The sequence below is a fragment of the Cnephaeus nilssonii genome, assembly GCF_951640355.1.
Source record: "Cnephaeus nilssonii genome assembly, chromosome: 7".
Taxonomy (NCBI): domain Eukaryota; kingdom Metazoa; phylum Chordata; class Mammalia; order Chiroptera; family Vespertilionidae; genus Cnephaeus; species Cnephaeus nilssonii.
In genome coordinates, this window is record NC_137078.1 from 37,886,860 (window position 1) to 37,901,671 (window position 14,812).

Here is a 14,812-nt window from a genome sequence, read left to right on the forward strand (position 1 = left end):
GAGGATTAATCCAAAGTGGGAAGAATGGAGCAGAAAAACAAGGTAGGTGAAGATTACAATGACAAGAACAACAAATCAACAGTTATCAGCCTTTCTAGATCTCTAACACTGTAGTTTGTGTAATTTTAAACCACTTTCTCTCTTCCAAGTTTTCATCATTTTCTACTGTGTCATCCTCTGTGCAGCTGTTATCTTTCTATCTCATTCAAGTTACCATAGAGGAAAGAGCATCCATTTAGAACAATGAAAGTCGAGTATCAGCTCTAAAATGTATTAATATGTAACTAACTACTCTGGTTCTCAGATTCCTTAATTATAAAATGATCACAAGACATTTAACTACTTTTAAATTCTATTTTAAACATATAACTCTGTAACACAATAACCTGGCTACAAGGGAAATCTAACCAGCCATTTTCCCTCTAATAATAAGTTTCATTTTGAAAATATTTCTCATCAAAAATTCTATAATTACTTTAAATAGGCTCTGAAATGAAAGAAAATGACATTTAATCAATTAATTTCCCATTACCTAACATATTCCTCTGTTATACTCAAATTTATAGCCACATTTCAAAGCCCAGGGCTAAAAGAAATAACTAAATCAACAAGTGGCTAAAATGTGCCAGGCAATGCAAAGCATTTTATATACACTACACTTCAGTTTTGAAAGAATCCCTTATAACAGTTCTGTGATGTTAATATTTTATCCCCATTTTAGAGATGGTGAAACAAGTGCCCAGTAGTAAGGTTATGTAACTTGTCTATTATACAAAAGCTAAGAAGTAGCAGATGGACAATAAACCCAGTCTCTTTGGCTTCAAAGCCAACGTTACAGCAAATCTACTAATCAAAAATGAATAGAGGAATAGGCAGACCTTTTTTGCACCTCCTCTCAGGGCTAGACTGGATATAAAACTGAAGTGGGGAACATACACCTGGAATTACAACTGAGGTCCAGCTGAGGAGACTTATATTAAAGGACAGAAAAAATTCGGAAACCAGGTTTTTTCCTTGTAGTAGGAAGGGCGAGGTCGCTACAGGAGCTGACCCAGGTTCCAGGGGCGGCAGGCCGAGAGTGAGGAGCAAGCTCTGAAGCTACAGGAAAGTCTTTTCCCTCAGAAGATCAAGGCCGGAATCCAGGCTAGGCTCCATAGTCCAGAGCACCAGACTGGGAACAGCAGCCCAGGTAACATCAGCTCTGAAAGGCAGCAGGGTTGCAGGACCTGGCTGAGTCTGGAGCTGGTAGGAGAGAAAGCCCCAGTTTCCTTTTTGTTTTATTCATTTGCAGCTACTCACCTGAGGCTTCAGTGCAGAGGGAGGCACAGACTTGAGGTGCCTAAGGAGAGGCTGGGGTGGGAAGCATTGCAGGGAGACGTGGAAAAGCAGCAGGCAAGAATCCTGTATTTGGTCGTTCATAAGCACCCAAACTGAAACGGCTAGTTTCACTGAGAAAAGCTAGCTCTCTCAGTAGCCACAGGACAGGTGAAAATAACCACCACCTCACCCTTGGTGATACAGCCTGCCCTATCATCTGGAGCTCTGCCTGCCACACCCTGGATTTTGACTTTTCAGAGGAAACAAAAACAGAGGCCAAGCCTGCTGGTTTGAACAGTCTCAGGGAGCATGAGTGATTGGGGGAGGGGCCTCTTGCCCCATTTTCCAGGGAACATGACTGGTACTTACTTTCCCTGCATGGGAGAGCTGATAGAAACTCCAAGTTTCCAGCTGATCCACAGGATTGCATACAAGGATCTCTGGCCAGCCAAGGGCAGAGTAATATTTTGGGCCACTCACAAAGGAGTAGCTCTGGGATAGGGAAACATACCCATCAAATTCCCTGAATTTGAGCAGCACTTCTCTGCCTAAAGCCTTTTCAGAAACACTTTTGAGTGATTAAGATTGACAACTGGGCTGTGGCCAGATGGCTCAGTTGTTTGGAGCATCATCCTATACACCAAAAGGCTGAAGGTTCGATTCCCTGTCAGGACACATACCTAGGTTGTGGGTTCGATTCCCGTCAGAGGCCAACTAGTTGATGTTTCTTTCTCATACTAGTGTTTCCCTCTCTTTCTCATTCTCTCCCTTATCTCTCTCTAAAATCAAGAAAAACATCCTTGGATGAGAATTAAAATAATGCAAACAAACAAACAAACAAAAATAGACAGCTGGCTAACAGGCAAAGGCGGAAGAGGAAGAGCCCAGGGAATGAAGGGAAGTTTGCTGACCCATCTCTGGGCCCCATGCTGCGAACAAACCTGCATTAGAGGGCAGATTGGCCCTTTCTACTTGCAGCCAAGTCCTGTGGAGACAGACACAAACTGTGGATCCCTTGGAGCTTCAAGCATGTTGCTGAAAGCCAAAGGAAGACAGTTTCTGACAGTGGTTAGCACCTAAGTACCTCACGAGAAGCCCAGAATTGGCAGACAGAACAGTTAGCCAGTCATCAGAAGAGCAGGTTCCAAAGGGAACTCCCATGGGGCACTAAACTCTGCTGAAGTGAACACCACTTCATTTTTTCTTCTTCTATTTTTTCCTTTCTTTTTACTTTTTTGAATTTTTCTCTTTCCTTTCTTTTTTCCCTTTTTAAATTTATCTTCTTTATATATCTGACTTTATTTGTTATTATTCTAGTCTCTATTGTTTTGCTTATATGTCTAATTTTCTTCTTCCCTTTTTAAAAATATATTTTTAGAGAGGAAGGGAGAGGAAGAGAGATAGAAACATCAATGAGAGAGAATCATTGGTTGGCTGCCTCCTGCACACCCCACACTGGGGATTGAGCCCGCAACCCATGCATTTGCCCTGACTAGGAATCCAACCTGACCTGGTTCATAGATGTTTGCTCAACCACTGAGCCATGCCAGCTGGGCTCCTCTTCCCTTTTCCTACTCAATCTTTTTTTTTCTTTCTCTCTTTTCCTTTTCTATCTGCTTTCTCCTCTATTTTCCTTTTCATATTTTTTTCTTTCCTTTTCTTCCTCCTTTATTTTAAAACTAGAGGCCCGGTGCACAGAAGAAAATTGGACCATCTCTCCAACACACAAGATGGCTGCCCCCATGTGGTCAAAGATGACTGCCCTCATGTGGACACAAGATGGCCGCCACAAGATGGCCAGAAGGGGAGGGCAGTTGGGAGGGACCAGGTCTGCAAGGGAGGGCAGTTAGGGGCGATCAAGCCTGCAGGGGAGGGCAGTTAGGGGTGACCAGGCCAGCAGAGGAGGTAAGTTGGGGACGACCGGGCCTGAAGGGAAGGGCAGTTGGGGGCGACCTGGCCTTCAGGGGAGAGCAGTTGGGGGGGACCAGGCCTGCACGGGAGAGCAGTTAGGGGTGACCAGGCCTTCAGGGGAGGGCAGTTAGGGGTGATCAGGCCTGCAGGGGAGGGTAGTTAGGGGCAAACAGGCTGGCAGGGGAGCAGTTAGGCATCAATCAGGCTTTTAGGGGAGTGGTTAGGGGGTGATCAGGCTGGAAGGCAGAAGCGGTTAGGGGCAATCAGGAAGGCAGGCAGGAGAGCAGTTGGGAGCCAGCAGTCCTGGATTGTGAGAGGGATGTCCGACTGCCCGTTTAGGTAGGATCGGGCCTAAACGGGCAGTCGGACATCCCTCAAGGGATCCCAGATTGGAGAGGTTGCAGGCTGGGCTGAGGGACACACACCCCTGTGCACGAATTTCATGCACCAGGCCTCTAGTCCTATATAATAAAAGCCTAATATGCTAAGTGTCCAGTTATCTGGTCAGCCGATCAACCAATCAAAGCATAATATGCCAAGGCTACTCAACTGCTCGCTATGACGTGCACTGACCACAAGGGGGCAGACACTCGGACTGGTAGGTTAGTTTGCTGCTGGGGTCCGGCCACTCGGGACTGAGTGAGACAGGCCCGGCATGCCCTGGAGCCCTCCCGCAGTCCCTCCCCAGCTGGCCAACCTCCTGCGTCCCTCCCTGGCCCAAATCGTGCACCAGTGGGGTCCCTTGGCCTGGCCTGCGCCCTCTCACAATCCGGGACCCCTTGGGAGATGTCAGAGAGCTAGTTTCAGACCAACAGCGGAACGACCGGTCACTATGACGTACACTGACCACCAGGGGCAGATGCTTATGCAGGAGCTGCTCCCTGGTGGTCAGTGTGCTCCCACAGGGGTAGCACCGCTCAGCCAGAAGCCGGACTCATGGCTGGCAAGCGCAGCAGCGGTGGTGGGAGCTTCTCCCGCCTCCGTGGCAGTGCTAAAAATGTCCGACTGACGGCTTAGGCCTGCTAGCGGGCCTAAGCCGTCAGTTGGACATCCCCAAGGGCTCCCGGACTGTGAGAGGGCACAGGTCTGGCTGAGGGACCCCCCCAGAATGCACAATTTCGTGCACCGGGCCTCTAGTGTGGGTATAAAAAAGAAGGAACTCTTACCATCTGCAACAGCATGGATGGACCTGAAGAGTATTATGCTAAGCAAAATAAGCCAGTCAAAGAAAGATAAGTATCACATGATCTCACTCATATGTTGAATCTAATGAACAAAATAAACTGATGAACAAAATAGACCCAGAGACAAAGAAGCATGAAACATACTGACGAATTTCACAGGGAAGGCAGGGGTTGGGGGTGGGGTGGGTGAAGAGATAACTGGGGACCTTATATGCATATATGCATAGCCCATGAACACAGACAATAGTGTGGTGAATGCCTGGGGGGGGGGGGGGGGAGAGGTTCAAGGTGTCATTGGGAAAATAAACAAAGGGGACATCTGGAGTACTTTCAACAACAAAGATAAATTTAAAAAAAAAATGAATGGAACCCTAGCTGGTTTGACTTAGTGGATAGAGCATCGGCCTTTGGACTGAAGGGTCCCGGGTTCAATTCCAGTCAAGGGCACATGCCCGGGTTGCAGGCTTGATCCCAGTAGGGGGCATGCAGGAGGCAATCGATCAGTGATTCTCTCTCATCATTGATGTTTCTCTCTCTCTCCCTTCCTCTTTGAAATCAATTAAAAACAAAACAAAACATGGAAACTGTACAAAACATTTTATGGTCATAAATATTTCTATGTATAAACAGTTTAGAAAGAAGATGCAAATATAACAAGACATGAAGACTATACCCATGCACACTGACAACCTTAATTGTATTTCTGTCTCTGGTGGGCTTGACTGAATTATATTGGTCTAAGTATTTAAACAGCTAATTTATAGCATGTAAAATACTATTTCTCCTCCTGCCCTGAAAGAGAAATTATCAGAATTGAAAAATATCTTAGAAGTGTAGCCTTTGTAATATAAGAAATCCCTTAAAGTCTCTTATAAATTGCTCACTCAACTTTAAGAGAGAATTTATTATTCCCTATAGCACCTCATTTCATTTTTAATAGTATTATTCTTTGTACTGAAATGAAATCTGCCATCCACTGACTTTTGCTTTGTCCTCCAGCCACAAAGCATACAGTCAACCCAAGGAGAGAACATGTACTACAGCTTACTACTTACTTGGCCCTTCTCCAAGCCTTTGGCAAACACTGCTACTGGATCAGTATAATTTTCTCTGAAAACCAGAATGCATCCAATAAGTCGTAATAAGCTCTAGAAAATCACTACCCATCGATTATAGCTGGCACACACACATTGAAATCTTGTTATCCTTAGTCTAATTCTTTTTGTACATGTTTCTTTTAACTTTAAAGATAGTTATCAAAGCTGTTAAATCTCTTCTTTAATAGACTTAAAATCCCATTTTCTTTCAGTTGTTCCATATGTAACAGGATTCTCATCATCTCACCATTCTAGCATTCTTTACTGAATAACCTTTTATAATGCTTATCTGATCTACGGTATGATCTGATCCAACTCAAAGATTTTTTATTCCTCTTTGGCAAACCTTCTTTCTCCTCCTAATCTTGGGATACTGCTTATGATTTGATAGGTAGACCTTTGTTTTCTTACTTATAAAGTCTTTCCAATTATGGGTTAGTAACTATTTTCATAAGCTTCTATAGTCCATGATATCAGATCATCTGTTACAGGTAATTCAGATGATGTCAACTCCCCTACTGAAAGCCCCTCAATTGTCTTCCAATATACAGCCTATAAAAATCCTAGCAATCTGGCACCTACCTATAGTTGCTGTTTTACTTCACAATGATCTGCTCACCATTTTTATTCTTACGACACATCAAGTTCTCTACCTTGAAGGTAGGGGACATATGCTTTGTATCTTCTGCTAGGAACACTCTCCCTGGATCTCTGCAAGTCTGGCAATGTTTCACCCATTAGGTCTCAGGTTAAATGTAGCCTTCTCAAAGAGACTTTCCCTAATTACTCTACTCAAGTTAGCCCCCTTCCAATTTAATTACACCATCCCACTTACTTCCTTCATTGCACTTGTATATTAAAAAAAACAACAAAAACAACTTGTTTGCTATTTATCTTCATTCATTAGAATGTAAGGTCCATAAATTTAGGGAATGAACTATCTTGATTAAGTATCACCAGCATGTAGAATGATGTTTGGCATAGAATAGAAAATCAGTGATTATTAAGCTTACGAGTTCCATGACAGCAGTGAGTATATATTATCTCTGTAAACTAGAACCAGTAAAATACCTGGTACATGTAAGATGGTCAATAAATATTTGTGAAATAAATAGAGTGATCTTATCCACTTAGCATTCACTAATCAGAAGACTTCCATATACACAAATTAGAGCCAAGAAAAGCAATGATGAGGGGCCTGATTAGGATGCTGGTTGTGAGGATTAAAAAAAGTTATAAATTGGAAAAATATTTTAAATGTAGAAGATAAAGCAGTAACCACCACTTCATATCATCAAGAATTATGAATCTTAAGTATTAATATATATAATTTAAAAAATGACATATGTACCATCAATCTAAATACTAAATGATAAAAAAAAACCCTAATATCCTTTTTACATTTAAGATAAAATCATGATTAAGTTTTACTATTTTGTTCCCATTCTCCAATGGATGTATTAGAATGAAATAATAAAATTATTTATCATCATGGATTTATTTATTTTTTAATCCTCTCCTGAGGATTATGATTTTGTTATTGATTTTAGAGAGAGAGGAAGGTAGGGAGAGAGAGAAACATTGATGTGAAAAAGAAACATAGATCAGCTGCCTCTTGTTACACAACTCAACCGGGGATCAAACCTGCAACCTGAGTATGTGCCCTGATCGGGAATCAAACCAGCAACCTTTCAAGTACGAGACAACACTCCAACCAACTGAGTTGCACCAGCCAGTGCTCAGCATTAATTTAAATTTACTGTAGGACAAGTTAAATTCTATGGCTACAGGTTGCATTCTAGCTATTCACATAATTTATGAAAGCCACTGAGACACATGGAGGGCTGGATGACTAAGCATAATAGCTCGTTTCAAATCCAGCTTTGATAATATTGTTAGAGAGTGGGAATTTTTGAGCATGCTTTCTCCTAGTCGACTTGGCCATAAATCCCAGCTGCAACTAACAAAATAGCCTTACAAGATAGATCACTGTCAACTTTCCTGATAACGGGATGCAGTTACTTACTCCACCAGGCACCAGGACCCTGTAAATGACATGTTGACATAACCTAAGAAAAACTACTTTGTTTTAAATTGTTTGCTCTGCAAAAACAGGAGGTAGTGAATGGGTTTAAATACGGTCAGACACAAAGGGTCGGGGCTGCTCTCTGGGCTGCGTGGAGAGCGAGCAGGCAGCCGGCCGGTTATTAAAAGGCTCCCTAAATTTTAATTTGGTCTGGACTCCAGTGGTCGTTTACTCGCGTTCGCTCCACAACGTTATAACCCAGAAATGGTGGGTCAGAAGAATCACCTTAGTGCTTAGAGAGTGCATTACTAACATAAAATATATTTCAATATTAGATCTCACCTGGTTGCCAATCTTTCAGGTTAATACAAACTACACATTTTCGTCACTATACAAATGAAAGCTACAGCAGCAATCTGATATTCACCTCTATCTTAAGGTAGATTTAGGTATAACTCAACAGATGACAAATGTCAAGAATACTAGGTTCTTCAATTCTGTTAAAAATAAAACTTCTGTCTTATGAAACATAAACTTTACGTTCAAAATGAATACAAGGAATATTCAAGTAAAAAGTTTCTCATCTTACCCTGTCTAGTTCCAGTGTAAACTTCTGGTCCCATGACTGATTGGAAATGGGTTTCCAGCTAGTTTGACCAACCACAGTATTATCTAGCTTCAAAACTGCGCAGACATCATCTGTAATTAAATTTATAAAATTGCTTAAATATTTTAAAACATTTAAAATAGAGGTATCACTGTTTAATAGAAATAAAAGTCTTCCAATCCTTCAAAAATAAAGTTCTTACTCAATACTGAAGCTTCTGAATCTTAAATAGCTAGTTTTATATATACATACACTACCACTACACACTCCTAAGTGATCCTGTTTGACAAAAACATCAGCTGTTATCTATTTTATTTATATTATAATGTAATTAAAAGGGTGAACAAATGACCAGTAGCTGTCTGCCACAATGTATGTGTATGTTTGTAGAGCTGATCGTAAAACAATGTGAAGGTTAGGGGTGTTGAACCCCCGTGCAGTCAAAAATTTGTATAACTTTTGACTCTCCCAAAAGTTATCTACTAACAGCTTACTAGAAGCCTTACCAATAATATAAACAGTCAAGTAACACACATTTTGTATGTTAAATGTATTATGCACTGTATTCTTACAATAAAGTAAGCTAGAAAAAAGAAAATATTTTAAAACCCTGAGAAAGTACATTTATAGTATTGTATATATTTATTGAAAAGATTCTACAGATAAGCAGACCTGCATAATTCAAATTTGTGTTGTTCAAGGGTATACCAACAGCAATCATCCAGTTTTTCTCCCTCTATATTTGCTATTTATAGTTTGTTACCTTAGACATTTTTAATTTTCACATTTTTCCTAAAGTCTCTACCTACAGGAAAGAAAAGTCATATTAATCTTTGTTCTCTGTTGAAGGTGGAAATGTCATGTGCCTTTCTCTCTAGTTATACATTTCTATCATTTTATAATTATCGATTGATTTTAGAAAGAGAGAAAGGGAGGGAGGGAGAAACATCCATTTGTTGTTCCACTTATTTATGCATTCATTGGTTCTTTCTTGCATGTGCCCTGACCAGGGAAAGAACCCACAACCTTGGCTTATTGGGATGATGCTCTAACTAAGCTACCTGGGCAGAGCTGTAAGTATACTTTACAATGTCTCCAAAATGCTTCACAAACCTGTTATATTTTACTATTACCATCTTCACCTGCTCCCCCATTTCAATATACTACTGGGATAGTGGGCTACTATTTTAGTAAACACGTTTGTCCAGTGATTAGTTATCAAAGTTCAATGTTAGTTTAGAAGTGCCACTATATCATTAAAAGAATCAAGATGTGACAAGTCCCACAGCCTCTGTACACTTTTAGTTTGGCATAGAGAGTGATATCTAATATTTCATTCTTCCAAAAGAATTAATGCTATATGTCATTCAGTTTTCTAATTAATGCTTTATGTCATTCAGTTTTCTAATATGTTTTCAATAAAGTAAATTTTGTTGCCTTTTTTCATGTTCCTGTCATTATACCTTTTAATTATTTTAAAACTAAACTATGAAAATCATTATTTTAATGTTTGTTTCTTTGGTCCAACTTTGACTCTCCCCATTCTACTGTGTCCCCAATACTAAGTTCTTTGTTTTTTAATTTGTTATATATGATTTTTAAAAAATCTAGTTACTGAACTTGATAAGTCATCGGCTTTTAGGAGATTTCGACTACTTCCACTTTTACTTTTGCTCGTTCTGCTCATGAAAGATGATCTGGTTTCACTTGGACTCCAACCAGGTAGTGCAACTGATGTTGCTTTTGACCGTCCAGGGACATTTTCTAGGATATCTTGACAGCCCATAAGACGAACTTCCAAAGTACCTGTTAAGCATAAAAAATATCAAATAAGAACATTAATTCTATTTTAAAAAATATTTATTGTTGAAAGTATTACATAGGTCCTCTTTTTCTCCCCAAACCTTTTCCAGCCCACTCCCATCCTAAGAACATTAATTCTTAATATATAAAATTCAGTCTTTGTTAGCTATTTAAAAATGGGCAGGTGGGTGGCTGAGGGGGAGGAGAGACCGATAAAGTAGCAAAATCTCTTCTCCCAGAGGATCTGTGGTGTAACTATCATCTTTCTTATTTTAATTAGAGAAACCTATTGAAAAATCTTAAGGCAACTATATAAAATTTTACAGAAAAAAACAGCACCTCCCGATACTGTCTGTAGGGCATAAAACAAATTATATAAACTTCCTGTTTATCTGAATACACACTTCTAGAATTACATGGAAGAATTACAGAATAATGTGGCTAGGACATGTGGGAGGGGAAACACATAGCTAATATGCCTATTAAAATAAACATACAGAAATTAGAAATCTGACAGCTGTGTTTAATAGTTATATAGTTAACATAGAAAAGGACTTTACAGGCTTCTTTTGCATAAATAAATGGGTTTCTGTTGTATATGAAGATGTAAAATAACATCTTTCCATTCTAATAGTTTAGTCAAATAATTATGGCGTGTAATTATCTAAGCACAAAGTAATTGCAATTTCCTTAGGCAAATAAATACTACCGGGTGTTCAAAATGAAAATGAGGAACTGTGAGTCAGGGCACCTGGAGTTACGGCTTTGTCATCATTTGGGCTACACTTAGTGTACTAAGATTTAAAAATGGTTCTTTAGTATTAAAATTTTAGATACTGCACATAACATAACACTTTAGGAAGGTTACTTCCTGGTAAAAGCTGTTCCATTAAACTTAAATAATTCAAGATTAATTTTACTTAAAGTTTTTAAATATCTAAAAGTAACCAAAGGGCTTTTAACAGAGTAAAAAAGCCTGGATTTGTCTTCAACTCAAACAACTAACAAAATCAAGACAAAATATTTTGGGGGAAAAAGTATTAAAATACTGGATTTCAGGCAATGAAAAACAGTGATCCCTAAGAGATGGGAAACAAATGACATGAACTCTAAGATTGATTCAGCTTACTGCCTTGAGAATATCTAGGACACAGTGCAGGGACAGAGAATCTCAGGTGGAGCCAAATGGACTACCTGAGTTAAGGAGACAGAACTGAGACTGAAATGACCGAGGCTGCTGGAGGCTAATTCCACCATGTCATAATAAATGCAAGAAATCCTCAAAAGGTTGATGGGCTTCTATTTTCAGCAGGGCTAAATACATCTTGTTGCCTACTGGAATGGCCAAAGGTATTTCCTCAAACCTGAAAATCTGCATATATTATTTATTGCCTGTTACCAAGACAGCTGAGGGCATTTTAATCTACATGTTATTTCCTCCTGCTGCCAAACAGCTGAACAGCCAAAGGCATTTCCTCCAACCTGACAATGCCTACTGTATACCAAACTTGACAATGCCTACTGTATTACCTTTGATATGTATATCTACTTTGCTATAGGGCAAAATGTGGGAATAAAAAGAGCCCTGGGTCCGGAGATAAGAGAGAACGTGGCTACTACAGCTAAGCTTCCTCTGGCTCCCCAAAATGCCTTCCAAATTCATATTTCTTCTCTAGACTCTTTATTAATTTACACGCAGCCTTTCTCCAGATTCATGAACCCTTCTAGATGCTGGATATCACCCTGGCATTACCAGGCAACTAGAGTTCATAGAAGACAGCTGACCAGAGACAAAACTCCTTGGATTTACAGAGGAAGGTTCCTCTGATCAAGTATTCAGTCTTGATCCAGTAGTAGCGAATAATTACTCTTGGACTAAACAATGTTCTGGTCCCACACAACAAATCTTAAATGCAATTCCCCAAATATAAACTGCTTCCAAGTAATTTAACTGTGACCTAGAACAAAGCTCAAGAATATTTACAGAATTACACAAATATCCAGCACCCAACAAGCTAAAATTCAAAATGTCTGGCATCTAATCAGAGATTATCAACTTTATTTGTTTTCTATTGCTGCATTTTCAATGACCACAACTTAGTCTGAAACAATACCCATTTATTATCGCACAGTTCTGTGGGTCAGAGTCTGCGTGGGCTGCTGTGCACTTTCTGCTAAAGATCTCACAAGGCTCTTATCTGGAAGCTCTGAAGAAAAATCTGCTTCCAAGCTCATTTAGGTTGTTGCAGAATCCAGTTTCTTGTATCCACAGGACTAGGGAAACTATTTTCTTGCTAACAGCTAGGGAATGTTTTCAAGTTCTTGTAGCCACCTGCATTACTCCCCACGTGGCCCCTTCCTTTGTGAGCCAGCAATGGCACATAAAATTCTTTTCATGATTCAGATTTCCTCTCTGCCATCAGTTTCTGAAAATTCTCTGCTTTTAAGGAGCTCATGTGATTATATTAGGCCTACCCAGATAATTGTCCTTTACATTAACTCAAATTCAACTGATTTAAAAGTAAATAAACAACTGATTAGTAGTACCTTAATCACATAAGCGAAAACAACGCAAATAGCAATGGCAGGGGAATGGATAATCAAATTTTGTTATATTCACAAGACTGAATACTACTAATAAACAGATAAAACTATTAATACACACAACATAGATGAAAATCAAAATAATTATTCAGAGTGATAACGAACAACTACCCCAGCAAAGAAAATGGAATATACTGTGATTCCATTGATTGACTGATTGCTTTCAGAGAGGAAGAGAGAAACATCAATAATGAGAGAGAATCACTGATCAGCTGCCCATTGCATGCCCCACACTGGGGATCGAGCCTGCAACCCCGGCATGTGCCCTTGACCAGAATCGAATCTGGGACCCTTCAGTCCAAAGGCCAACACAATCCACTGAGCCAAACCAGCTAGGGCTATTGTGATTCCTTTTATATAAAATTCTACAAAATGCAAATATGTAGTGACAGAAAACAGATCAGTGATTGCCTTGGGACAGTTATGGGTAAGGAGAGCAGGAGAAGAGCAGCAAAGACAGATTACATAAAGCATTTGAGGACACTTTTGGGGATATAGTAATTATCTTGATTGTGGTGATGGTTTCACTTTAAATATATGACAAAACTTATCAAATTATAGCTTTAAATATGTGTAGTTTATTGTATGTCAATTATACCTCAATAAAATTGTTCTAATAACTGGACGTTGATGATTGTGGCACAACCACATATCTTTACTAAAAATCAGAAAATAGCATGCTTAAAGTTGAGTGAATTCTATAGTATGTAAATTATGTCTCAATAAAGCTGCTAAAAGTGGAGTGGAGGAAGCTCCAATCTCATGTCTGGTTAGCCTATGCAAATCTTACCTAATTGTAAAATGTTAAGGCAGATTAAGTATAATGGATTCCATTTTAATTTTAGTTCAAAAGAAACAACTTGTATTTGTGTGTTTTATTTGCTTTTTTGTTGTTAAACTGGAAAACTTAGCTCATTTTCAGTGTAAATGCTCAGCTGTAAAAGTAATCCCGGGGAAACTGAAAACATCTGGTTACTACCTCAAACCCTGGTAGCTTATTAAATATTTTAGTAATTTCAATATTAGGAGATAACAATGCTCAACACCTGCTTTCATTTAGGAAAAAAGAAATCTAGAGGGATTTAAGATCTTTATTAAGCATCTAGAAGTTTCTTTCCTTTATGAGGTAATACAATTGCAATTTCATATAACCATATTAGAAATAGCTTAAAATTACATTTTTTATTTTATAACCCACAATATAAAATATTTAAAACAAGCAACTCCAAGAAGTAAATGTTTATTTTCATAAGCAGTACCTATGAATTCCATTAGAACAAGTAAATGTATTTTTATTTTAACTTTCTGGAAAAACTATTTATATAAAGAACTAGAAGCCCAGTGCATGACATTCATGCACTGGGGGGGTCCCTCAGCCTGGCTTGAGCCCTCTCACAGTCTGGGACCCCTTGGGGATTGGGCCTAAGCCAGCAGTCAGACATCCATCTCACAGTCCAGGGCTCTCACCATCCGGGACCTTAGCTCCTTACCACCTGCCTGCAGCGGAGGTGGGAGAGGCTCCCACCACCGCTGCTGTGCTCGCCAGCCATGAGCCCAGCTTCTGGCTGATTGGTGCTCTCCCTGTAGGAGCACACTGACCACCAGGAGGCAGCTCCTGCATTGAGTGTCTGCCTCTTGGTAGTCAGTACACGTCATAGTGACCGGTAGTTCCACCGGTTGGTCAATTTGCATATTAGGGTTTTATTATATAGAATAGTTTTGCTGGTTACAAAATTCTAAGTTGACAGCATTCTGTAAATGTTATTCCATTGTTTCCTGGCTTCCACTGTTGCTGTTCTTATTTCCAACTTTCACTTCTTTTTAGACATTTTTTATTTTCTCTTTGGCTGTTTTTAAATTCTTCTCTTTGTCTTTGGTGTTCTGCAGTTTTATTTATATATCTATTAGAGGCCTGGTGCAGGATGTCCAACTGCCCGTTTAGGGTAGGATCGGGCCTAAACGGGCAATCGGACATCCCTCTCACAATCCAGGACTGCTGGCTCCCAACTGCTCGCCTGTCTGCCTTCCTGATTGCCCCTAACCGCTTCTGCCTGCCAGCCTGATCACCCCCTAACCACTCCCCTACCAGCCTGATTGATGCCTAACTGCTCCCCTGCCAGCCTATTTGCCCCTAACTGCCCTCCGCTGCAGGCCTGTTCACCCCTAACTACCCTCCCCTGCAGGCTTGGTCCCCCCCCAACTCCTCTCCCCTACAGGCCTGGGTCCCCCCCAACTGCCCTTCCCTGCAGGCCCAGTTGCCCCC

General features: G+C 40.1%; 1 protein-coding gene across 1 annotated transcript in view; it reads right to left on the reverse strand.

Moving 5' to 3' along the window:
- The window catches only part of PKN2 (protein kinase N2), a 142,098-nt gene that overhangs the window by 43,108 nt on the left and 84,178 nt on the right, over positions 1–14,812 (reverse strand). Inside the window, exons 7-8 of the mRNA XM_079777089.1 lie at positions 9,763–9,948; positions 8,125–8,234 (exon numbers count right to left, since the gene is read on the reverse strand). Coding sequence (XP_079633215.1) covers positions 8,125–8,234; positions 9,763–9,948 — 296 coding nt within the window. The remainder of the gene's footprint in view (positions 1–8,124; positions 8,235–9,762; positions 9,949–14,812) is intronic.